Here is a 26,960-nt window from a genome sequence, read left to right as displayed (position 1 = left end):
GCCTCTGAATGACAGACACCACCGACTCTACGCGGATATAGCTCGAAAGCTCCAGAGCTCCAGAAAAACGCGTCCCTTGCAACCACAACCTCGATATCCAATAGCCGTTTGTGTCGTTTAAAAGAAAAGATCGTGATAAATTAAAAACGAACCGGTTAGAAGCAAAAAAGAGGCGTCTGCGCACATCAGCAGCCGTTAGCGGGCTGAGCTAGCCGCATCTCGCCCGCGAGACGTCGGGCTGAATAACTGTGCGCTTTATTATCCTCATCCACATCAATTAAACTGAACGGTACATCAGAATCGCAGCGGGTTCGGCGGAGCTGTCCGGCTCTTGCTCGCACTGCAGGCCTGGGTGTGGGTGCGGAGAATGCTAAAGGATGAGTCAGAGGGACACCCTGGTTCATTTGTTTGCTGGAGGGTGAGTAGCAAGCCTGAGGCAGACTGATCTATCAGAGCTGTCAACATGATGCCTCTCTCTTTGACATTGATCCGTTATAGTTGGGCTTGATTGATTTTAAAATTTAACGTCAGACACATTATTTGCAGAAAACAGGTTGACCGTTATAAAAGGTCAGGTAGATGCTCATTCAACATTGCTGTGAATTATCTAGCTAACATTAGCTTCTGTCAGTATGTCTTCATGCTACAGATGATCGATGCTTGATTTGTGAATGCAAGGTCATGCAACAGATTCAGAATCGCCCCTGGTGTTGTCACAGAATCCTCTGGAAGTCTCTAGACATGGCCATTTTCTGATTTTCAGGAAGTGTTGTTGCTTTGATGCTTTCACTCGTGCTTTTTGCCATGCAGATTTCAGATGAAAGACCGGAAAAACTCGAAGCTTCAAGCTAAGTGTGAACCTGAAGCAATACCATTTCCTGTAGCAAATCAGAAGCTTTGTTGCAGGCCTGTGGTTTCAACTGTCAGCTTGACGTTGGATGTTTGACAGCAACCTCTCTAGTATTAGTAAAGCTATTTTTGACTCCATTCTCATTCCTGCACGTTCCTGACTGCTCTTTTGCGCTCTATGAGGCCCATCCAAACATCATTTTCTGCTAGCTCTTTGAATCAAAGGTTACTCTGCCTCACTAATTTTCACAATCAGGAATGTAACCGAGATATGAGTTGAGTATATCTCTCTTTAACAAGCTTATATCTCTGAATGTCATTTGATGACAGGGCGATAAGAGGTCTAACAAGAAGCTTATAATAACAGCAAAACATGTGGGCAAAATCCCCTCATGGGTCATATGAAAACATTGTGTTAAAAGGGTTTTGTCACATAGTGTTGGTTGGTATGTTTTCAGATTAGTTCATTCATACCTATTGCGTATGAGAATAGCTGGTGATGAGTTATAGCTATAAGGCTAACCGTGAGCAGAGAACAGATCATCTGCCACTAGAAAGAACTGTGTGATAAACCAATCAGTTGTTGTGTGATATAGATAATCACTCAGCATTGGAAATGAGATTCCCTTGTCAGTGCAAAGCAATGATATATATATATATTTATTATCAATTTATTATTCAATATTGGATGATAAATAGTGATAGAATATGACAAAAATGTAATGCTCCATCGCCAATTCAAACACTGTTTTTTTTTTCATATTATATTTCAGACTTTTTTACTGCACATTATAAATTTACTTGTAGTATACAAACAGTTTTTTTGACAAAGTAGTTTAGGCTCATAGTAGTGCTCATACTAGTATCTGTTCTTGGCCATCATGTGAAAATTGTGAAAGTTATGTGGCTGTAAGAATTTGAAAGTCAGTGCATTCCTAAAGTCAACATGAAATCAAAATGGACAATTTATTTTTTATTGAATAGTGCAGTGTTTATTATAAATTTTATTTGTGCACATAATTTTTTTTAATTCATCACAAAGATAATCAGAGCCTCTGTTTCATGCTGACTTCTAATTTACACAAATGCATTGTAAGTGGCCAGATAAAAATGTTGCACAATGCAAAAAAAAAAAACATTTGTGTACAATACAAAAGTAAATGTACACATTGTGTTCATGAACAGCACCACAAGTGTTACTTGTGTAGGACCCACTAGGCCAGTTTGGTCAGATGACTTTTGACTGGACTAGTTTGGTTTAGGTCCTGTTTAAAAGGGACAGGTTACTTTAGCCAAGATTTTTTGTTACGTTTCTCTTGGGAGTTTCAGCACTTTGAACACTGCTGTGTAAACCTCAAGTGCAAACTCCTTTTTGGAGGGGGCTTCAAAACTACTAATCATTGACCAGGGGACTTCACTTTGGTGAAACATTTCCATTTACCCATTTGATCTTGAATTTCGGAAGAAATTAAATGCAGCTTCTTTCTTTTCTTCCTGGACTACTTCCCCTTTTTTTTCAAAAACAAAACTCCTCATGTAATATTTTTTAAAGAGTAGAATTCCGTAAGTATCTGTGAATAATACAAATCTAGTGGAATTTCTCTAAAAGGCCTCGCAGAGCATTTTAGTAGGAGTGGAAAATGGGTTTTGCTCGTGAATTCTGCATGATCATACTGTTCATTGGCCAACCATAGAGAGGGAGAGAGAGTGAGTGTGTAAACCTTAGCAGCAACAAACCAGAGGGCTTCATATCTGGGACAAAGTTCACAGCTGCTCCCTGCATGTGGGTCGGTCTTTTGAAAGGCGGCACAAAAAAATAGGCCTTGAGAGATGCAGAGTTTAGAACACAGGAATTCAGTTCTGAGGTCAGCAGGTTTACTGAATACTGATATCAACATTCAGTTCTGTTTTTGTCAACTTTATGCGCACTTAATAAAAGCAGGGAATCTGTTTATGGAGCTTTCTATTAATTTGATTGACAGGTGTCTTGTCAGACCTTTGACATTTAGTGGCATAATTGTAGGTATTTTATTTGTAAAGTTGTAAAGTTGAGTAGTGAAAACCCATCAAGATTAGACAAATTGTTGTGGTTTATTCACTGTTTCAGGTAAGTTTGTCCTCTTGTAAGTGATTGTGGGTCTTGTCCATGCATAACCTTTGACTTGTTGCATGCTGGGCCCACTTTTTTCTGCTTCCAGCCCCCCTGCTGTGTACATGCATACAAGCAAATAGTACATGTTAAACTTAACCCATATGCAGATGTTAGTCAAGGCTGCATTCACAAGTCTAATCACTGTGGATGTCAGCTGAAGGAAAAATGCTCTGGCATCTAAAATGCAACACATTTATGTCAGCAGCTTATTTTTTATTCATACCAGAAGACTTTTGATCCTTGACAAAAGCAAAATCCATTAAATGTCAGAATATAGTAGTGTGTAAATGCAGTTATGTATAATGGTCTGTACATTATGATATTTAATGAATCAATTCAATTATTAATTTGCATCATCTCTCCAGAATGTCTGTTTTTGTTTTTTAAAGTATTCAAAAGTTTGGGGTCAGCAAGATTTTTTTTTTTTAGGATGAAATTAATGCTTTTATTTAGCAAGGACACATAAAATTGATCAAACATGACCAAAAAAAAAAACATTTACTATGTTAGATTTTTATTTCAAATAATTGCTGTTCTTTTAAACTTTCTATTCAACAAATCTAGAAAACTTCATTACAATTTATATTGTGTAAATAAAGAGGATAGTAATATTTACTCTCTGTTTCTAGCTGTGGTGGCACTGTAGGTGCAATACTGACATGTCCTTTGGAGGTGGTGAAGACGAGGCTGCAGTCTTCTTCGGTGACTCTTTACATCTCTGAGGTTCAGCTCAGCACTGTGAATGGGGCCAGTGTGGCCCGCATGTCCCCACCGGGGCCTCTGCACTGTCTCAAGTGAGTACTTCAAAACCCAACCTCGCAAAATCTGGTTTATCATGCTCCAGGGCATATAAACCAGTGTTGTGATGTTTAAAAAACAACACGTGAAAACTGGTAAAAACATTGCAACATATTTCTATAGAAAATAATACTTGTTGGTACCATAAACACTAGAAATCTCTTGTTTAAAGGATCTTTATGATCAACAGTATTGTAGTCTTTGAACTTGCAATCAACTGTTCTCTGCTCAGTCTCTCTGTGGGTCTCTCTTGCTGACTGTAAATTACAACCACCTGTAGCGACCACAGAGACAAGGGTGTCAGAACAATGAGAGAAAGATGGATAATGGTTCGAAAGCCAGCAGAATACCTGCATCTTCCTATGTTCTAGGGCTGGGTTTTGACACAAATTTCACGATTCAGTTCTATTATACACACGCACAAAGAAAAACAAGTAGATAGAATAGGAAAAATAGAAAGCTAGTGTTTTTTTTGTTTTTTTTTAATAAAAAAGAAGATAAATATAGATGAAGTAGAAATAGAATAGAAAGTGCTAGAGTTAGAGGGTCAAATAAAGGTGGAACAGGTGTGTTTTTAGTCGTTTCTTGAAGATGGCTAAGGACTCAGCTGCTCTGATTGAGTTGGGCAGGTTATTTTTCTATCTGACTAATGAGTTTATGGTCACCGAATATGTTTTTTTCTGAGGTAAATGTGACGTTATGTGACATTGTTTACAAGCCGTTATATTGACGTCTTTGCGCGGCTGAAAAACAGATTGAGCGATTACATGAGACAGAATACAGCTTGTAAAGTTGTACGCTTTCTTTTAACTTACCTTCGGATGTTTAGTCATGTTTATTTTGTGCTGAAACGGGTATTAATGTGGAGGAGATGATCAGTTCACGTGCGCCTCGCGCTGCTGCGTCTGTTGAACTGAGGAGCTACAGCGATCACTCCACATTAAACAGCGCCAAAACGGCATTTATTGTTTGAATACTGCAATACAATGGACAGAATTTTAAATCTGAGACTTTTTCATAAGTACCAAAGCACAGTGATTATTGCAATATATTGGATGGGAGGTGCCCTTCAATGTTCCGTCCATTAACTGAAAACAGGCTAGACTAATCGATTCTTGGGATTTAAGAATCGATATCGTTCCGTAAAAATGAGAATCGATTAATATCGAGATATCGATATTTTTTACCCAGCCCTACTATGTTCTGCTAAAATGGTTGCTGGCCTACCATGAAGGGGCAGTCAAAATGCTTTTATAACTGTTTTGGCTGTTAGATCAACAATAACAATGTTTTGAGCCAGTTGACAACACTGTCACTTGCCCAGTCATCACTATCCCATATATTAATTCATCATTTGAATGTGTTTTTATGCCTTTAAACCTAAACATTTGGAATAGGTGAAAGTTTTACATAGACATGGTTTTCTTTTTGAGTTTCCTAGAATCTTTTTACTAGCAAAAGTATTTATGAGTAAAGAGCTGCCATGGAGTTACATTATAGAAACTTGCAAGTTGTAAACCTAATAATTTATGTGTATAACTTGTTATACTGAATAATACTGTTTAATGAATAATATAAAAATGTATTTCTTGTATAAAATCATGTTGCTAAAAAAGGCTTTGTACAATCATTCACATTAACCTGTGGTCATGAATTGAATAGATAAGGGTGTCATATACTAAATTCAGACATTTTATGTTCTGAATTTGGTTTGTTTCTATTTTTTGGCCCTTTAAGACTAGTCTAGCTGTGAGAGTGCTCTGCAAGCCACATTTGGTAGTATTTTGCTAGTCTGGCAAAATGTTGCAATGCTATGGTTTCTGGGTGTAGCCTTGCTGTCTTCTCCAGAATTGGAATCACTTTTTTTGGCCTCCGGCAAGCAGTGTTATTCATGCCTATTGTATTACTCCAGAATCAGAGGGAAAAAGTTTGAAAAGTAGGTCAGGAGAAAATCAGTTACAGATGCAGTGTTTTTTTTTTGTTTTTTTTGTAATAAACTTCTGAAAGAAGAATTCTAGAGTAATCTGAACATGTCCATTTCTGATGGCAAAACATTAACTTTCACCTAGTTTGTATAATACTGGTCAGTAGGGCTGGGTAAAAAATATCGATATCTCGATATTAATCTATTCTCATTTTTACGGAACGATATCGATTCTTAAATCCCAAGAATCGATTATTCTAGCCTGTTTTCAGTTAATGGACGGAACATTGAAGGGTACTTCCCATCCAATAAATCACAATAAGCATTGTGCTTTGGTACTTTTAATATGAAACAAAGTCTCAGATTTCAAATTCTGTCCATTGTATTGCAGTATTTAAACAAATGTAGTTTTGGCACTGTTTAATGTGGAGTGATCGCTGTAGCGCCTCAGTTCAACAGACGCGGCAGTGCGAGGTGCACGTGAACCGATCATCTCCTCCACATTAATACCAGTTTCAGCACAAAATAAACATGACTAAACATCCGAAGGTAAGTTAAAAGAAAGAGTACAACTTTACAATCCGTATCCTGTCTCATGTAATCTCTCAATCAGTGTTTCAGCCGCGCAAAGACTTCAATATAACGGCTTGTAAACAATACACGTAACGTCACATTTAACTTTTAAATTTTGCTTAATATATGCACCATATAACATATTATATTTTTTACTGTTCTTCAATGTTTAATTTATGTTTGAATAAATCCATTAAGTTTTTATGACAGCCACCATTTAAATGTTTATATTTAAAAAAAAAAAAATTAATTGAAGAAGAAATATTATTATGTAACTGTAACTTTATTATTGTAAAAACTTCATTAATTTTAACCTTCAATATTATAGTAATGTAGTACCAATTGACTCTCATGTATATTTTACAGCATTAGTTGAAAGATTTTTTTTTCCTTGAGAAAATTTGTCATGTACTGTACCTGATATATATCCAAAATAATCGATATTGAATCGAATCGAATCGCAAGTTTGTGAATGAGAATCGAATCGAACTGTGAAATTTGTGTCAAAACCCAGCCCTACTGGTCAACACAACTCCTTCCTCCAGATTTGTAACCTTTGTAGGTTTGTCTAAATTACATTTTCAGAGGTCTATTTTTAAAATTGTCTGCTGTTTGTATAATTTAAACAGTCGTGTGCAGTTACACTCAGCAGACAGCATTGATTAAGGTACAGCTAGGCATTGTTTCTCTCAATTACCTGCTTTGTCTCAAACCCCTCAGTTGGTCTGGATAACTTATTGAAGATGGTGAAGCAAATGATGAATGTCATGGTAACAACATGTCACATTGTTAAATCTTGCACCTATTGCCATAATGAAAGGGGTGCTAGCATCCACTACGCTTTCACATAGGCACTGCAGTGGATTCTTCTCTTTTTACATATTCTGTTTTAACTTTCTCTCTCTTTCTCAGGTTAATACTGGAGAAAGAAGGACCTCGCTCACTCTTTAGGGGGCTGGGGCCCAACTTGGTGGGAGTGGCTCCATCCAGGTATGACCCATATGCAAAACACATATGCTAAATAGTGCAGCAGTGCTCATCCACTTTTTCAGTGGCCAAACGTATTTTTCTCATTTATTGTTCCCATAGGGATTTTAAAATATCCACAAACCAACATTACAAAGTTGGATTTGAAGCAAAAATGGTTTTTTTTTTTAAATAAGGCAAAAAAACTGGTACAAGACTGTAGTGCTGTGTTCAAAATATCGATACGACGATGTATCGTCATTAGAAATGGCACTATAGTAAGCAGTGTTTAATAAACAGCTGTTTTTATAAATTCTTCTGAGGTGAAATTCAGTGCAGTCCTGTATCGTGATACGTATCGTATCGGGGCCTCTGTATCGTGATACGTATCGTATCGTGACTTTGCTGGTGATACACAGCCCTACAAGACTGTGTACTTAACAGATTTAATGATGGAAAGAGCCCAATCCCATGAAGCATTTCAAATGACAATTCAGATTTAAAACACGAATAAAAAACAAACAAACACAAACAATATATTTTACGTTTTTTGCAAAATATGCATATACAATTAAGTAGTTTGAGAGTGTAGGGAGGCTGTTATGTCAGGTGCTTAAGGGCTTCTGTTTGGCTTTTTGCTTGTTTTGATTCTCTGATTTGTAGACATGTAGTAATATAGTATTTTACCTGGAATTCCACTGTTAAATATGATTATTTAAAAGCTAAGTTGAAATAATGTGGACTGATGGTTTCAACAAAAACAAATGCCATCAGTTAACAACCTCATAGCTTATGGTAAGTCTATCTTTAAGGTTTGAGTTATTCAAAATCCATTTCGCTCTAGAGAAAACGAATAGGATTTTTTACTTCTGGAACCTAACTATGGCTCTCTATTAGCTACAATATGTTTTTTATTGCTGTGTGTGTGTGTGTGTGTGTGTGTGTGCGCGCTTTTGTGACAAATGAGGACATACATTTGTATAATGACAAGGGTATGACATAGGTATTACAAGGAGAAGGTGACTTTTCAGGACATTACCCCATGTCCCCACTTTTCAAAACGCATATAAATCACACAGAATGGAGTGTATTGAAAATCTGAAATAGCACAAAGTTTCCTGTGAGGGGTAGGTTTAGGGGTAGGGTTGGGGAAGGGGAATAGAATATACGGTCTCTACAGTATAAAAACCATTACGCCTATGGGATGTCCCCACTTTTCACAAAAACAAACCTGTGTGTGTGTGTGTGTGTATAAAAAAACTTGCATATTTCTATTAATCTAGATTAAATTTAAAATAAATGTTATTAGTAACTAAGATATTAACGTATGATAGCAATAGATTATAGAAATCAGAGTTTGCAAGCATATCCGTAGGAAATTATTAGCCAGAACTTTCATTTTCTGTCACAAACGAATGTGTTTGACTCGTCGGCTGTTTTCATTTCAGCCTTGGAATAATAAACGTTTGTTTTTGGATTTGTGTTCCTCGCTGTTTCCTGTTGGGATTTGCTGTATTTCCTCACTACAGTCGAGATGGAAAAGAAAAAATATTGTTTTTCCCCCTCAGACTGTTACATAAGGGGCCCGTTGGTCATGTCTCATTGCTCTAATCTAAGTGCATCATCACCAGGGGATCGTGTCACTGTCTTATTACGGACTAAACTGACTATGGGCCTTCTGTCACACTGTTCACTTAGATCTTGACAGTTAAGAGCTTGTAGAGTGGATTCCTAAATCTATAGTGCTCACTTAATCAGTTCCAAAACCTAGTGAACTATGAATGCAGCATTTTATAAAAGTAAAGCTACTATGTTCAGTAGCGTTTGTGGGACTGTGATCGCATTCTCTACTCTGTATGAGTCTAGCGAGTCCAGTGAATATTCCCTGTCTCGCTTATGAATCAGTTGTGATTTGTTCATTGACTGCAGTGTCATCATTATGCTACAGAGACTAGCAGCTCTCATGCCCTCATTCACTTGAGGGCATGAATGACATGTGCATGTCTGTGCAGTTTAATCGCATTTAAATTGGTATGTGGGAGATGGTGTTGCAACTAAGCCACTTAAAATGTCTGTATTTCAGTGTTTGCAACCTTTTTATGCTGCAGGAGGTATGTTTGTCTCCATCTGTGCATGTATTTCTCAGCATTCCCGTCCTGTTTGTCCTCTGCCTTCACAGCTGGAATGGCTGCCTCGTGACTGTTTGCGTTATCTAAATTTTAAATCCACACATGTGTAAAGAATAAGGCTTGGTATGTGCTTATGCTCACGTACTGACATTAACTATACACTTTAGATCGTAAACCATAATTAATTCCAGTTTTTAGATTAATCCGGTTTGAGATTATTTATGTAACATCCTCCCGTGAAGGTCACGTTATTTCATTCAGATGGCCAAATTAAGGCGTTCACCAAAATACAGCATTATGCTTGCACAGGATTGGCAGATATTTAGACTGGGTTCTGATTGGCTGTCAGTCAAATATGGAAGGATGCTGATTGGTTGTCGTTTTGAAGAGGCGAGAGGAAGTATGTGTTTATAAGCATCTCCTCAGGAAACAAATGGCTGCTTGGCTTGTTGGCAGGTTGCTCAGTGAGACCTTAAAATTTGCCCTTGTTGTGTGCGTGCGAGAATTATGTAACCTAGATTAAAGTGAAGAAGAAAAAAAAACTCCCAGTGAGAAAGGCTTAAATCCTACATCGGAAATTTTCATTTGAATAATCCTGGTGATTCCCCCCCCCCTCTCCTTTCAGCATTTGAAAATAAATCTGGTAGCTAATACAGGACATGTGATATGATGAGCATGACATACTTTTGCCACATCACCCCAGATAGCTTTGTCATGTTTTGTTTTTGTTTTGTTAGAAACTGTAATAATTAAGATAATGTACAGTCAGCCCTGACCCGTCCCTTAAAATATTCATGAAAATAACATAACCATAGAAATAGTTGTATTTTTGTATTTTATTTTTTTGTTTTGCTTTTTTTTTTTTTTTGTCTCATTTGGTTTGGTTTGTTTGTCTGGTTTTGTTTTGTTGGTTTTGTTTGGTATCAATGTAAATAACGGAACCATAGAAATAATGTTTGTTTTTCTTGTTTTGTTAAAAGCTGTGTAGTAAGGGGGACGATGTACATTCAGGCCTAGCTCTACCCAAAAATATTCATGTGAAAACTTATCTAAAAAAATGTTCTCGCTATAAGTAAATACATCTTTTTTTTTCTTCTACTTCTGATATATTTGTCAGACGTAACAGAACATCAAAACCAATTAATGTTGTTAATTCCTGTTTTATCCACAGAGCAATTTATTTTGCTGCCTACTCCACAGCCAAAGAGAAGCTGAACAATGTTTTTGATCCTGACTCCAGGTGCACATACATGCTGTCCGCTGGCTTAGCAGGTAAGAGTCCCAGCTACATCTTTCATGTGCTTTTTTTTTTTTTTTTGTCTCATTTGGTTTGGTTTGTTTGTCTGGTTTTGTTTTGTTGGTTTTGTTTGGTATCAATGTAAATAACGGAACCATAGAAATAATGTTTGTTTTTCTTGTTTTGTTAAAAGCTGTGTAGTAAGGGGGACGATGTACATTCAGGCCTAGCTCTACCCAAAAATATTCATGTGAAAACTTATCTAAAAAAATATGTTCTCGCTATAAGTAAATACATCTTTTTTTTCTTCTACTTCTGATATATTTGTCAGACGTAACAGAACATCAAAACCAATTAATGTTGTTAATTCCTGTTTTGTCCACAGAGCAATTTATTTTGCTGCCTACTCCACAGCCAAAGAGAAGCTGAACAATGTTTTTGATCCTGACTCCACACAGGTGCACATGCTGTCCGCTGGCTTAGCAGGTAAGAGTCCCAGCTACATCTTTCATGTAAATGCATTTTTGACTTAAGTTTGCATTGGCTCTTTTTTGTTGTATTTCACACACTGAACTAAAATGATACTCACCTCTTAGTGTGCACAAACCAGAGATTGCATCATTGGGGTGTTTATAACCAATGTTTGTCAGTCGCTTTTGTTTTTAGCTATGACAGCCTTATTACGATAAAATGCTTTGTCCTAGTGACCAAATGGTACAATTCTCCTAGTACAAATGGGAGAATTTAGCCATGGTGTTTTGGGTTACCTTTTTCAAGGTATGACAGCATTTAGACCGAAAGCACAATTGAAGACTTTCAGGATAAAAATGTTCTCTTTGAAGCAGACATTCAGTATTTGACGGTAATCATATTAACAGCGAATATTTGTCAGTCATGAAAAATTCGGTTATTAATTTATAAAAAGTAGACTACACAGAAAGAAAAGTGAAAAAATACACGTTTAAAATTTTATTTAAAAAATAATACATTTTAGAGCATTTCTAAAACAAATAGACTCACTTTCAAGCATGTTATATCTGCTTGAAAGCTTGTTATCTGTATTGCAAAAAAGGTCCTTAAAGTTTGGGTTGTGCTTTCCTTTCCCAGTTTCTTTTTTTCCTTTTTTGTTTCCTTCTACCGTTTGAGGGCTGGAGGACATAAGTCATTACATGCCAGTGTGCTACTAAACAGTGTGGCTTCACACGCTGTCTGTGCTGTGTGTAGTAGCGGCCGCTAGCAGGGCGCTACGCTAACATGTAGAGTGCCATGCGCGGTGGGCAGCGGTCCTCGCGACTGACACGGGCGGGATCGGGACGGCTCAGGTAGTCACGTCTCTACTCACCGGTATGATCATGATTCTCCTAATGATAATGATTATTAATAAATGATGATGGTTATTTAAATTAATGTAGCCACTGTAGCTGGCTTGCAGTTCTTTTTTTTTTAACATCCTTGTGATTACGCAGTTTTGACACATGGCCCCCTTGCCAGCCTGTAACCCTCTGTAAAGGTAAATTCAGTGAAAAACTTCATGCACTTCTTTTTTTTTTTTTGTCATTTAATTTCAATCCTGAATGCTAACCTTGTCATTCAATTGCAGTATATGTAGGCTGTGTTATTTTGCGAGACAGGAAGCGCATTTGTCGCAACATAAACATTCCTAGCATGTTCTGTCTGTGCGTTGAAGATAAGAGAAAGAGGGCCACACGGCCTGACAAACTCCATCTTGTAGCATACATAGCCCTTACATTACAAAAGTGGTTAAATATAGGTCCCTGAAGGCTTACAATGGAAAATTGGTATCCGATAAGGGACAGGCTTATCAAATATTAATTACATGTGCCGTTCTCTCCTCTCAAAAGCACAGGTGACTTTATTTTTATTTTTAATTTTGTCATTTTCTTAATGGCTCTTTGTATCAGCATTGGTTTACAGTTGCCGCTAGCTCAGTTCCTGCAACCTGATGCATTGTAATGTATGGCCCACACATTGTTCATCATTGTGGTTAGGTTATGACTGAATCATATAAATCATAAAAGTCACAGTAAGGCCTCTCTATTAACCACATCAGGCCGTTGAAGAATCAAATGGTGCAGTAATACAGAGCAGTCCAAACTCTGCATTGAATATCAATTTAGTTTCAACCTGAACATTACATTTTTGAAAAATGTTAAACCAAATTATATTAGAAATAAACATTCAAACTTTTTTAAATAAATGCAGTTCTTTTAAACTTTCTATTGATCACAGAGTTCTGAAAAATGTATTATGTATGCCACAAAAATGTTTACTATTTTCAACATTTCTAATAATAAGAGATGTTTCTTAAGCACAAAATCAGCATATTAGACTGAATAATGTTTTGAAGGATGTAGCACTGAAGACTAGTGTAATGGTTGCTGAGAATTCACCATTGCCATCACGGGAATAAATTACATTTGAAAAATTTTATTAAAATAAAAGTTATTTTAAATACAAATTTTTTAAAAATATAATAGTGATTTTATATAGTAATATTTTACAATACTGCTGTTTTTACTGTTTTTTAATTTTTTTAAAAAGGTGAGTGTAAGAGACTTCAAAACACTTTTTTTTTTGCTTCCATTAAAATAATAAATTTTGTTCATTTTTCTGTTTACTTTTCACTCAAATTGTTATCCTAATAATATAATTTGTGATTAAATGCTAGTTATTTCAGACATATTCGTTTTTTTTATGTTGAAAAAAAAAATTCCCTCTGCAATATGCACCAACATAGTAGTATTTTCAAATAGCAATCTTACCAGAATGTAACCCGCTTCAAAATTGTGCTCAGCAATGATTTTGCCAACAGAAATGACAAGGTTAGCATTGGACTCTTACATGCACTGCCTCTGACCCTCCTTAAAGTTATTGTTGATATAAACTTTGATCCTAGTTTGATTTTGTAGCTGTTTATATGACCCAGCATTGCTGAAGCTCAGATATGATCAAGATAAATAGTGTTCCTTCAGCAAGATCAGCTCTGTTCTGTACCTTTATATTTAAAGTCCCCCTGTAGTGAAAATAAATTTTTTTATGTTGTTTATTTGTCTATGTAGTGTTTTTAATATGCTTTTAGACAAACCATGTGCCAATCCATTAATCAACACCATTGCTGAGTATTTTCTCCTTAAAACTGTAGTTTCCCAATGGCTGACGCAGAAATGCCGTTTGAAAAAGCCCTCGGTTTGCTACGTCACAATCCAATAACCAATCATGTCAAGGGATAGATTCCTATAGCAGTCTCCGCCCACCGCTCATCTGATTTGTTGGGAGTCATGAGCCCGACCAATCAATGCGGAATTCACTCTCACTCCGAAAGCAAATCGGTCGACCCCTAGTGGCAACAGTGTAAAAGTAGCCCGGAGTCAGACCCACCTCTCCCGCATCGGCGTCTGCACTTCACACGCGTTGCTCGCGGGCACGAAATAATCACAAACGGCTGCATTCGAGTTTAAGGCATTTTAGGACACAACATCGTCAAGTAAGTAACTTTAACGAATGTTACAGTATTCACTGTAGTTGTCCGCTAGTAAAAACAGTTTTATCAGTCATTATCCGTGTATACCATTGTTTTGCGTTTACTACAGTTCAGTGGATCAGGAGGTGCTGGCTGGTGTGACTGAGTGGAGGCGGGGCTAATTTGCATATCCATAGATCCGCGTATAGTAAATGAGGCAAGGGTGTAGAGTTACATTCAAGCTATTTTAAGGCATGAGAAAATTATTTTCACAAGAAAAAACATTTAAATATGTCATTTTGAAGAACAAATAAGTTTTAAGGGATAAAATATTTGACCACAGGGGGACTTTAAAATAAAAAACACTGGTCTAATGATGTCCTTTAAAACTCAAAAATTCACTTTCATCTCGCTCTGTCTTGCTCTGTCTCTCTCTACCTCTCTTACCATCTTTCTCCGTTTATCCATTCAAAAAGAAAGGAAAATTAAAGCACTCTCTTAAATGTTTGGGATGGAAAGGTCATTGTTTGATGTAATTGGTGGGTGGGGCTTGGTTGGGGAGGTGGGCAGGGTTTATTGTCGTGTTCCACTCCCTCATGGGTTTGACTTGACTCTGAGGGGCATGTGGACTGCTGCTTGTGACTGTGGTACAGAAAAGCCTGTGTCTATTTTAGGCCTTTACTGTAGCTTTCACCCTGCGTGAGGGTCTGTGAGCCAGCCTGCTCTACCCCCCATATCTGCAGGCTTCGTCCTGCAGCTGTGAGGAGAGGAGCTTTGCCCCTCCCCTGTGAGTACTCGTCAGAGACACACTCTCTCTCTCTCTCTCTCTCTCTCGCTCTCTTATACCGATCTGTCATCCCCCTTCCCTTCACCAGTCAGTTGCCTTAGGCCTCTTACCCTCTCTAGAGCTTCTACTCTAGCTCAATAGACTTCTTTTGGTTTGTTTAGCCTAAGAAAACACTGACTATTTACACTGTGTACTGTTAGAAACGCACATGAATGTTTTCATCTCCAATTGCCATTGTCTTATGCTCTCTTTTGTTTTTTTGTTTTTTTTTGTTCGGGGATATTTTGTGCACCCACAACACAGAGTGCAGGCTTTGTGCTTCATTTTGCTGCAGTTGAATAGATAAACTATTTGTTCCCACCAACATCAGGCAGACTATTTTACTGTTGCTTTTAATGCTTTTAATACAGTGCTAGCACGCATAATAGAAATAGTTCACCCAAAAATCGCCCTCAGGCCATCCGAGATGGAGATGAGTTTGTTTTTCATTGGAACAAATTTGTAAAAATGTAGCATTACATCTTGTTCACCAATAAATCCTCTGCAGTGAATGGGTGCCGTCAGAATGAGTCCAAACAGCTGATTAAAAACATCACAATAATCTACATGTAATCCACACGACTCAGTCCATGATTTAACATCTTGTGAAGTGAAAAGCTGCATGTTTGTAAGAAACAAATCCATCAATTTTTTCTTTTTTTACTTCAAACCATTGTTTGTTATGAGTTTGAGTTCTCCATCCATAATATTGCTTTCTCCAGTGAAAAAGTCGTCTAGTCTGAATCAGGAGAGAAATATGTACAGATCAAGCACCATTAGCAAGAGTAAACAGATATGTCTATGTTTATAAGATGTTAATTGATGGACAGAAGTAGGGTTAGGAACCGATAACCGGTTCTTATTCAGAACCGGAACCGTGAGCAATTTCTAAGTTTCGGTTCCGAAAAAGGTTCTGGTGCAACACGTGACCAAGCGCTGTGAGCAGCCTTGCGCCGGCGTTTCCCGTAAAGGATGTCACAAACCAAATAACAGAAATGCCGCCCTGCCTCTTTAATTACTGAGCACATTGTTTCCCATGACATGCACTCCCCACTAAATAAATAGACTGCTATTGTTATGCAAGTATGAGGGTTAGATTATTTAGCGTACAGGTCATTTCAAGAGTGATTGAAAATATTTTCATGCATTTTAAATGTTTAAAAATGTGGAAACCACTCATTGCATCACACCATCTCCTGACTGCATTATTATTTGTAAAATAGGGGCTTTATGCAGTGTGTGTATACATGGTTATAAGTATAATATTTCATTAATTTAGGGAAATGAACAAGTGTCTTGGCCTTCAAGGGACTATTTGGCCAACCAGCTTATTCCTGCTTGAAAAGCAAAATGTTATTGATGGTGTAAAAAACATCAACTTTGAAGCACATGCATTACTCAGCATTACTTACTACCTTCCAGCAACACTACATTCAATTAAGGTAAAATAGTAAAAAAAACAATAATAGTTAATTTAAATGGAACCGGAATCGGAACCAGAATCGTTAGGCAAAACTGGAACCGGAATCAGAACCGGAAAATTTCTAACGATACCCAACCCTAGCCAGAAGTCATGTGGATTACTTGTGGATTATTGTGATGCTTTTATCAGCTGTTTGAACTCTCATTCTGAAGGCACCCATTCACCGCAGAGAATCCATTGGTGAGCAAGTGATGTAACGCAAAATTTCTCCAAATCCGTTCCCATAAAAAAATCTAACTCCTCTATATCTTGGATGGCCTGAGTGTGAGTAAATTGTGTTCATTTTTAGTTGAACCATTCCTTTAAATCTCTTAAAACACACATGTAATCTTATTTTGCATACACATACCTTAACAGCAAACATAAAATAAATTCAGCCATTGTTGTGCTAATGTAATTTACTAATAATTTGTCACATCACAACGTCTTGCCAGCATAGTACTCACATGGCATGCATTTCAACAACCACAGCGGTGGTATAATTCACTGCCCATGCTGTGAAAAACAATAATTTGCCTAACGTAAATAAAAAATTTTTTTGTGATTTGGCTGCTGTTATGTAACTGAATAGTGGTTCTTTTTAACTTAAGACTCTTTTCTAAAGATATTTATCTAATTTAGCTTCTACTCGATCCAAAAAATACTGTTTAATTCAGTGAGGATAGGACTAAATATTTAAGCTACATTGGTTTCAGAGTCCTGTTATAGATGAAAAGCTGCTTAATGCTTTAGTTAAAAGGCCTTATTTACTGCTGTGGCCGCTCTAAGATGTGCTTATGGCTCTTACTTGAAAATATTAAGTAAGTGCCTAGTGGATCTGTAATGGCATTCCTGACATCCGATAGTAATCGCTGTTAATGATGCTGGGCATTCCTGAAGAGAACATGTAGTCAATATCACACTGTTGGTGTTTGAGATTGGTATGATATGCCGAAAAGAGATTCAGATTTCACATTTTAAACTGAAACAAACAGGCCATAAGCATATTTTACAGATGTCCACGGCACTTCTCTGAAGTGTGGAGTTTCTTTAGGGAAAGTTTGTCTGTTTTAGAGTCATTAGACCTGCTGAATGTCCTGTGCTCTGAGTTACTCTGACAATATCACTTCCAAGCCTGATCTGGAACACCTCTTTTTCCCAGGGTTCACTGCCATTACAGCAACCAACCCGATCTGGCTTATAAAGACTCGATTGCAGCTCGATGCCAGGTAATACTATATGCTGTACACTATCATTCAAAAGTTTAGGGTTTGTAAGATTTTTGTCATGTTATTGAAAGAAGTTTATTAGGCTCATAAAGACTGGTCGAAAATACAGTAAAAAACAAATATTGTGAAATTATTATAATTTAAAATGACTGTTTTCTAATTTAATGTCTTTTAAAATTGTATATATTCCTGTGATGGCAATGCTGAATTTTAACAGCCATTACTCCAATGTTCAGTGTTACATGATCATTTAAAACGTTATATATTTTAGGGGACATTGAAGGAGGGAATATTATAACCAGATTTCTGACATTTACCATACGTGTTTGACTTTCTCCAGGAACCGTGGAGAACGGCGCATGAGTGCATTTGAGTGTGTGCGGCGGGTCTATCAGTCAGATGGGTTACGGGGATTCTACAGGGGCATGTCTGCTTCTTATGCTGGCATATCAGAGACTGTCATCCACTTTGTCATCTATGAAAGCATTAAACGCAAACTCATTGAGTCCAAGGCCAACGCTAACATGGATGATGAAGATGAATCTGTAAAAGATGCATCGGACTTTGTCGGAATGATGCTGGCTGCTGCCACATCCAAGACTTGTGCCACCTCAATTGCTTATCCTCACGGTGAGTACTACTTTTTTTTTTCCTGTCTTTTTTTGTTATCGTTATGCAAATTTGTTTCATTTTTGGTTTGTAGTTGGCATGTTTATTTGGCAGTTGGTTATTTTGTACTAAAGCTGCACAATGAATCGTTAAAAGATTGCGATCTCGATTCAAAGACCCATGCGATCTTATTTCTAAATGACAACGATCTGTGTCTATTAAACCTTTGACAAAGTCATATAGAAACATTCAAATCTGCGTTTGTGCTGCCACTTACACAAGGAGAGCAGTTACCAGGTTTAGGAATGAAACCGCTTCACAAACAGTTTAACCATACAGTATTATTTCTGTCTTACAGTCGTTCATATTATCACAGAAGTACTGGGATAAAAGTTTATAGTTTGGATATAAACGATGTCTATGGCGGTGATCAAAATGTAGCAAATCATTTGAAAGTAATTTTTGCTTCAAATTGGTGCTTCAAATAATGTTTGTTGACTACATTGACAAGTGACTTAAAAAAAAAAGTTATTGAATCAATCTTTTTTTTTTTATTAAAAATTAACTTTTAGTAGAATGAAACAATTCATTTTTTGTCATAGCCTCTAGTAAATTACATGTTTTCCTTAGTTCCGAATCGTGATCTCTATTTGAAACAAAAACAAATCGATTTATCCAGAATCGTGCAGCTCTAACGTGAACATTCTTGAAACGTCATGTTGACCCTCAATCCAGTGTTTCCCATACATTGTCAATATCAAAACGGACCACCACAAATAGATTTTCCAAAAGGCTTGGACTTAGTTGAATAAACATGAGCACTGCACGTTTAAAAATCGAAAAAACGGTGCGGGTGTTTTTAATATCACTGTATTTCTGAAGGAAACCGACTGTCTTCAGAAAATTTGGGAATTTCTTTTCATCTTGCATATAATGCCTGATAAAGCAGAGTTTGTGAGCCGAGTGCTGCTTTGTGTACAGCCGCTACCTTTACCGCTCTAAAAGCACCTCCTGCTGGCAGAGAATGAATTTGCATATATATGCCTCCACAAATAAAGTAAGTGTCAGGCGTAGCTCTGCTAAATGAGCGCACGGTCAAGGAGAATTCAATCAGTCTTTAATCGTAAATCCACAGGGAAACAATGTGTAGGCCGAACACAGCAAAGCATATCATACTTAATAAATCACAGACAAAAGGACGGAACAGAAATGGGGAGAACTTGTACAAAAGCGTGACTAATGACCAACTAAAGACACAGGTGAACAGAATTAACTAATCAGGACTACTCAGGAAAACTAGGGGTGCGTCCGAAATCGCATACTGCTTAGTAGGTACTACATTTGAATTTGAACGTACTTCTCGACCGTTAAAAAAAGTACGTTCTATATAGTATGAATGAGAGTAGTATGAATGGAATTCGGACGTACTACATCCGCCATGTTGATGTTGTCACGTGACATGCGTCTTCACAACAGCGCCAAAATTTAAAGAGCCCTCACTACTGCGTGAACATCAGCAGTGTTTCACGTTATTCTTACCGCTTTCATCTGCGTTTTAACGTTGATTGGATCAACAGCTCAGAGGAGGCGTCGGTCAGCTGCTCGCAGATCACGCCTTCGTCGACAGCTTGTAAATCATTTATCAAATAAGGTAAGTACAATCACCTATTTAGCTAGCAAATTTTACCTCAGAATAAAAAGTCATGTCTGTGAACACCATGCCAGAGGCTCATTTGGAGCAACGAAATAAAGTAATTTATTGTTATAAATAAATGCATAAAAATACGCAGGACAAACAAAATACATGAATCAATGAATAAACTTGAATGAATACACAATTGGATAAATCGAGAGAGGGAGAGGAATGAATACATACATAGCTAAATATATACAATATATACATAAATATAAACATAATAAAATAATAAAATAATATATAAATGATTAAACATCTTTTTACAGCCGATTCACGAAATCATCTCATCGATTTCACGAAATCATCTCATCGATTTACAATGTTTAAACTTTCAATAAGTCAGCCGTTCACTTAGATCATGTTAAACAAGTGCAATTTAACCACAATGAACAAGGTTTTTCCCTGAGGTACTTACACTTGAAAAGAGCCGCGTCGCCGCCTTCCACCATTTTCGAATATGATGCCTCCTCTCCTGTGGCCTCATGGGATAGTAAAGTGTCCATCGTATGCATGCTACGGAATTCGGGCGGAAGTAGTAGGTCATCCGGGTACTTCTCGCTTACCGTTTTTCGAATACTATGAATTCGGACATACTACTCGCCTCGCATACCGTTTTTCGCCTACTATATAGTATGGAAGTATGCGATTTCGGACGCAGCTTGAGTCACAGGGACGAGAGCAATGAAGGCAGAACTCAAAACACAATGAACATGACAGATCACCTCCTCCCAGAAAGGCGTGTCCTCACGCCGTAAAAAAGGAACTTCCACCTGAGGAGGAGGAGGAGGAGAGCAAGCAAGCAAGCTCTGGAGGGGACAGAGCAGGAGAGTAGAAAAACAAAACCGAGTCAAACCGGGGATGGTGGGCAGGTGTCCTGGAGCGGTGGCAGATCAGGATTCTGGCTGGGTTTGAGAACTAAAGCCATCTCTGGGCTGTTTTCAGGCATTAGCGCTACTACTGGGCTGCATTTAGGTGCTGGAGCCATCTCTGGGCTTAACTCGGGAACAGAAGCCACCTCTGGGCTAAACTCGGGAATAGAAGCCACCTCTGGGCTAAACTCGTGAACTGGAACACTCTCAGGGTAGAACTCGGGATCAGGAGCCATTTCTCAACTCTGGTCAGGGGCTAGAGCCGCAGTGAACCGTCTCTTCCTTATCCTCCTCTTTTGAGCTGTCGTTAAAGGGAATGCTGAAGTTATCACAGGGCTTGAGGGTGAAGCGGCCGGCGAGCTTGTGAAAGAAGCGGTCGGAGGGCTTGTGAGTGAAGTGGCCGGCGGATTTGAGTTCATTGTGGCCAGGGTGCTAGAGTGTTTAAATTTAGAGCTTGTGTTTAAATGATTTAAACAGCCATTCAGATTTGTGTATTTGCTATGATGTTCATCACAGCGCCAAATACTTAAATATTTAGACTTAATTGGCTATTTATTTTCAAACTTTTTTTACATTTTAATCTGGACTACAACATGCCCTAGATATTGTTTGAAAGTGTTTTGATTCTTTATTGTTCGGTCACACTTTACATTAGGGCTTCATTAGTTAATTCATTAGTTAACAAACTGCCAATGAAAAATTCTTCTGAACATTCATTAATCTTAGGTATTCCAATATTTAATAACAGGATGTTAAAATCGAGAGTTGCAGCGGTGTTAATTAATGAACTAACATGAACTAAGACTTGTATTTTTTAAACAAAGATTAATAACTTCTGTAGCAAATGTAGCTATTGCTCATTGTGAATGTTAATGCATTAACTAAGGTTAACTAATGAGGTCTTATTGTAAAGTGACCTATTATTGGTCTTTATATTTCTTCTGCACTCAGTGGCATAAAATGGTCTTTAAAATGACAATAATATCGCTTAATCGCAATTATTTCTGGCGTAATATATCGCACAACAAAAAGTTGTTATCGTGACAGGCCTAAGGTTAACTAATGAGGTCTTATTGTAAAGTGATACCTATTGGTCTTTATAGTTCTTTTGCACTTTAATCTGTGTAAAACTTTATACATTTTTCTGTATTGCATTTAAATGTTCAGTTATTTTTGTTAAGAAAAAAGTTATTAAACCTGTTATACTGTATTATGACAGCACTTTTTTTTTTAAACTAAATTTCAATACCGTGATAATATCGTATACCGTAATAAAAGCATTAGCAATTAATCGCAACATGAAAATTTGATACCGGCATATCCCTACATGCATCAAATAGTTTCCTCATCCAGTCCCATCTGAAAGCACACACCGAGCGAGGCATCGTGCCAACTCACCCGATGGGAAAGATCCAGGAAGTCCTCCACATACCTCTCCAAAGGCCGACCATTCTGTCGCAGGTCCCACAGCAGGTCCCCAGTTCATTTTGGGGAGGTCGGTGATTCTGTCAGGCGTAGCTCTGCTGAAAGGAGCGCACGGTCAAGGAGAAGTCAATCAATCAGTCTTTAATTGTAAATCCACATGGAAACAAGGAGTAGACTGAACACAGCAAAGCATATCCGACTTAACAACAATAATCACAGACAAAGGACTGAATAGAAATGGGGAGAATTTATACAAAAACAAAAGCGGGGCTAATGACTAACTAAACAAGACACAGGTGAACAGAATGAACTAATCAGGGCAACTCAGTAAAACTAGGTCAAAAGGATGAAAGCAATGAAGACAGAACTCAAAACACAATGAACACTTGACAGTAAGTCTGTGGGAAACACAATCCATTAATATCCTCGAAGTCCTGATTTGTAAATGTATAAATTTGTATAAATTTTTATGCAAGTAACTGTATAAATGTATTTTTCAGTTGACTTTTCCACAAAATTTGTATAATATAATATAGAATGAAAGGGTTTGTATTAAATTAAAAAATGCAGAAATATATATATTTTTTCTTTCTTGTGATAGACTTTTGGATGCCACTGTAAGTCATCTTCCAAATTTTGTTTCTCTGACAAATAATTTTTTGTTAACTTGCTCTCTCTCTCTCGCTTTCTCTCTCTCTCTTTCTCTCTTCCATGACAGAGGTTATTCGTACCAGACTACGTGAGGAGGGCAGCAAGTATCGTTCGTTCTTCCAAACTCTAAATATGGTGGTCCGGGAGGAGGGTTACAGAGCACTGTACCGAGGCCTCACTACTCATCTGGTCCGACAGATCCCAAACACTGCTATAATGATGTGCACCTATGAGCTGGTGGTCTACCTGCTCAATGGTTAACAGACGGAGAGAGAACAGGAAAGAGAGGGAGAGAGACAGAGCGAGAGAGACGAACAGGGTGAGAATGCAAAAGCTAGATGGAGACCGAGAGAGAGATTGTCCCAGGCTTAGACCAAAGGAAGTAGAACAAATCCTAGAAACGCATTGTCAACCCTGACCCCCAAAGGGGGCTATAGTCTCCGAGAAACAGAGGGATTTGAGCCTGTCAGACTGGAGAGTGTTTCAAAAAAGTATGAGCGATGGTGAACAGATACGCTAAAGCTGTCTGTTTCATTTGTTTAAAAATGTTTTACGAAAAGTCCGTTTTGAAAGGACAATCAAAGAGGAGAATGCTTGAAGAAAAAACAAAAGCCTGAATTGGCTGGGGGGAAAAAAGCTCTTTCAAAAATCATTTTATCTGAGCCATTGTTTTAATAAAAGAAAAACAAACCCGTCAAGATCTGAAATGACTGAAGGTCTTTGAAGGAAAAAAAAAAAAGCACAAGAAAGTGTTTTTCAGATGTGGCATATTAGCACTACTGTAAAGGATGTTTTTCTTATTTCACCATTTCATAAAGATGACATTTTGCCTTTCCAGAGTTTGTTAATTCAAGCATTCTCCTCTAAAGGTCACCTTCCACTCTTTCCAAACTGGCAGATGGTTGTCCGCGCACAAATGTCCATTTGCTGTTGTTAAATTGACGGTCACGTGATCTGTGGCCCCTCATGTGCTTCAAACTGAAGTGTTTCTTCGTTAGGTTCATGTTAAGTTTAATCATACTTATTTTGTGTGTGTCATACCGTTGTCCTAATATCAGTATAGTATATAATTTGGGGTGGTATTTTTGAATTGGGAGATGTTGTCCTGCTTGCGTCACTGGGCCTATTTGAACTGAGATGGAGCGTTCTCGAGTTTATCGCCACCGTTCACTGCTGCAAAGCCTCTACTTGAATCCCAGGTGTCTGCGAGAGCCAGAGATGAATTTACCGATGGCTAAATGGTAGTGGCTAATGCTATCCCTGAGCATGTTGCCTACGAGCATGTTGCCTACAAACAACATGCCAAGTCGTGACGATATTATTCGTCGTAAGGCAATAGTCATTTTTCCACTTTTGAGTGGGAATACAAGCTGCAGAATTGTTCCCACCCTACGGATTCCTCTAACAGTGGCTTCTGACTGACCGTTTATGCACTTTGTGGCCTGTCTAGGCTGTTTTTTTTCTGTTTGGAACAATTTTGATCTTGTATTGTAAAACATAGTATTACTATGTAAGCAAGACAGTGTTTTGCTGAACAGTTCCCTTTGGAAGTTATTGTACAGTTCAGTGTACTAAACTTTTAGTGAAGGATATTCTTGTATGTGTATATACTGTATGTATACATATCAAATATCCAGTGTTCATAACTTAAGTCCTCTGATTATGCAGTAGTATTATTTGAATGACTGCATTTGTTTGATAGATTTATCACAGAAGGATGTTGTGAAACTCATTTGGTGGAATGTTATCTTTTTTTAATGCATTTTATATCATTTTGTTTATCACTCCTCATTCTGGCCCTGGACTCGTTGCTTGAAAAGGAGTCACAATTGTTTTTTTCTTTCCAAGTGTTTTCATCTTGCTTGTTTGTTTACATTACTGTTGTCTGTACTTTCACACCCTCATGATATGAAGGATCTCAAACTGTTCATGTTGGTGATTTAGACGTTATCCACATAATTTCCACAGACAGTTCGTTACCAACAATGTTGGCTTAAAATGATCATTTAAGGTAATTATATATTAAACCTCATGTTGGTATATCCCATACAGTGCCTCTAATGGTCCTGTAAGTATCTTTGAATAGTTTTTTTTTTTTTTCAAGCAGCAAAATACATGGTTTTGGCAGCATCCATCATTCATAAGCAGAAGTAATGTGTCTTTATGTTTTCATGCATTTCAATGTCTTTTCTGTCCAGTTCAAATCCATTTTGTTTTCTAAGTCATCGATATCTGTAATGCTGCTAATGAAGCTCTGGAATTCTGTAATGCTCATTACCACACATTGGATTTCGTTACTCGTAATACACACAACATCATCAGATATTATGCAGTTAATGCTGGACTCTCGTCACAACAAATGTGATCTCAGTCTGCGATTTGCTAAATATTGTTCTAATTGATAAACAAAAGCATTTGCTTTTGGAAAACAGGCGTGATGTTTTAGTGTAATTAGAATAGTTAGACTATAGTTGATGGATTAGTAAAATTAGTGCATAAATAGTTGTGTTGTATCTAAAGTCGTAATGCCCTTGTGTTAGAAAGTGATCTCTTGCAAACATGCATGCATGATGCTCTAAGTTTGCATTCAACAAATGCACTTCAGGGTCTCACAGAGACTTTAATGGCATTACGAAGAAATTCAAAAAGGCATTTCAGAAAGTGATGTTGGAATATTCAGGTGTCAATGTTGGACTGAATGGACAGACTTGAACATTCTATTAACTGAGCCTAACCGATTGACAGAAATATTGAACACGGTGGTCTAGATGAATCATTTCATCTTCATTTCATGTTTAATGGCATATTCAGCAATTTTCATGTGTGGTGTCTATATTGCGCAGTCTAACATGACCAACACTAACAAAATGTGTCAATTCCCGTTAATTTTATTTTTTATTTTTTTTAAGTCTAGTTGATTTTATGGTAAATGTGGCCTATTCTTTGCTGGTTATGTGATTTATCATACCTCTTTTTGTACAAACTGTCAATAAAAACGATGGAAAACCCATGTTGTCGCTAATGTCTTTTAAAAGCTAGAGTTTTAATAGACCAAAATAAAAATCTAAACTGGGTTTGTTGATATCAGATGAAGGTATTATGGTGACCAAACAAACACTGATGTAATATATTTTCTTTAGTCTTTGAATACATCTATACATCTTTGAGTACATCAATACAAAGTAAAACAGCAATATTTTAAAAAATATTTAATTTAAAATAACTTTAATATTTGAAAATATTTCTAAATATATTTTTCCCCTGTGATGGGAAAGCTACATTTTCAGCAGTCATGATTCCAGTCTTCAGTGTCACATGATTCCTCAGAAATCATTCTAATATGAGAAACATTCTTATTATTTTATCATTAGGTAGACATATATTTTGTGGAAACAAAAATTTTTTTCAGGTTTCTTTATTGAATAAAATGAGCAGATTTGAAATAGAAATCTTATTGAAAATATATTAACTCTCACTTTTGATTGATCAGATTAATGCATCCTTACTGAATACAACTATTATTATTATTATTATTACTGACTCCAAACGGTAGCGTGTGGATAAAAATAAAAATGTTATTCACATCGTCTCTGGTGCTGTTGTTATTCGTCTGTGCTGCCAGAGGATGGCAGCAAAGCATAAACATAAAGGATGTTGACTATGTTGACATACCCACAGCCACATGACCATGGCCAAAACTGCTGTTTGTTTGATTGGTTTTATTAATTTGCGTGTTTGTTCTTTTACATAAAAAAGAACGAAATGTATGCAATTCCAAAGCTATTACTTGTTACATTTCAGGACTGTCACAAATCAGTTCACAGCACAAATAAAAATGCCCTTGTTGAACTACTCAGGTTACTCAGTCAATGTATATTGGAGAATACACTCCAACATCCTGCAAACAAAAACCTTAAGTTGCCACAACAGACTGGCAAACAGCTGTGCAAACATGACTGCAGAACACCTTGACATAAGGCTCTTATGTTGTGTGTGTATATGTGTGTGTCTGTGCATTGAGAACAGAGTGAGAGAAAAAAGTGTGTGTGTAGGCTTTAATCCATGTAGGAGTGACTAATGACCT

At 37.2% G+C, this 26,960-nt stretch overlaps 1 protein-coding gene across 1 annotated transcript; it reads left to right on the top strand.

Annotated features, from left to right (window-relative positions):
• On the top strand, positions 1–25,884 carry LOC107708275 (solute carrier family 25 member 36-A). Its single transcript, XM_016512462.1, has 7 exons — positions 1–418; positions 3,631–3,795; positions 7,209–7,286; positions 11,014–11,114; positions 17,560–17,626; positions 17,967–18,256; positions 22,944–25,884. The coding sequence occupies exons 1-7, from the start codon at positions 378–380 to the stop codon at positions 23,135–23,137; spliced, it is 936 nt and encodes a 311-aa protein (XP_016367948.1). The 5' UTR covers positions 1–377; the 3' UTR covers positions 23,138–25,884.
• The last annotated feature ends 1,076 nt before the right edge of the window (positions 25,885–26,960 follow it).

Source organism: Sinocyclocheilus rhinocerous, unplaced genomic scaffold, assembly GCF_001515625.1.
Source record: "Sinocyclocheilus rhinocerous isolate Xijiao unplaced genomic scaffold, SAMN03320098_v1.1 scaffold1437, whole genome shotgun sequence".
Lineage (NCBI taxonomy): Eukaryota > Metazoa > Chordata > Actinopteri > Cypriniformes > Cyprinidae > Sinocyclocheilus > Sinocyclocheilus rhinocerous.
Note: the sequence above shows the minus strand (reverse complement) of the source record. Positions and strands in the feature narration are given on the sequence as shown.

Excerpts from the sequence above, each read along its gene's own strand:
- LOC107708275 (XM_016512462.1), top strand. The coding sequence starts at position 378 with ATGAGTCAGAGGGACACCCTGGTTCATTTGTTTGCTGGAGG. Across the intron at positions 419-3,630 it reads GTTCATTTGTTTGCTGGAGG|CTGTGGTGGCACTGTAGGTG; the intron begins GTGAGTAGCAAG and ends CTCTGTTTCTAG. Across the intron at positions 11,115-17,559 it reads GCTGTCCGCTGGCTTAGCAG|GGTTCACTGCCATTACAGCA; the intron begins GTAAGAGTCCCA and ends TCTTTTTCCCAG.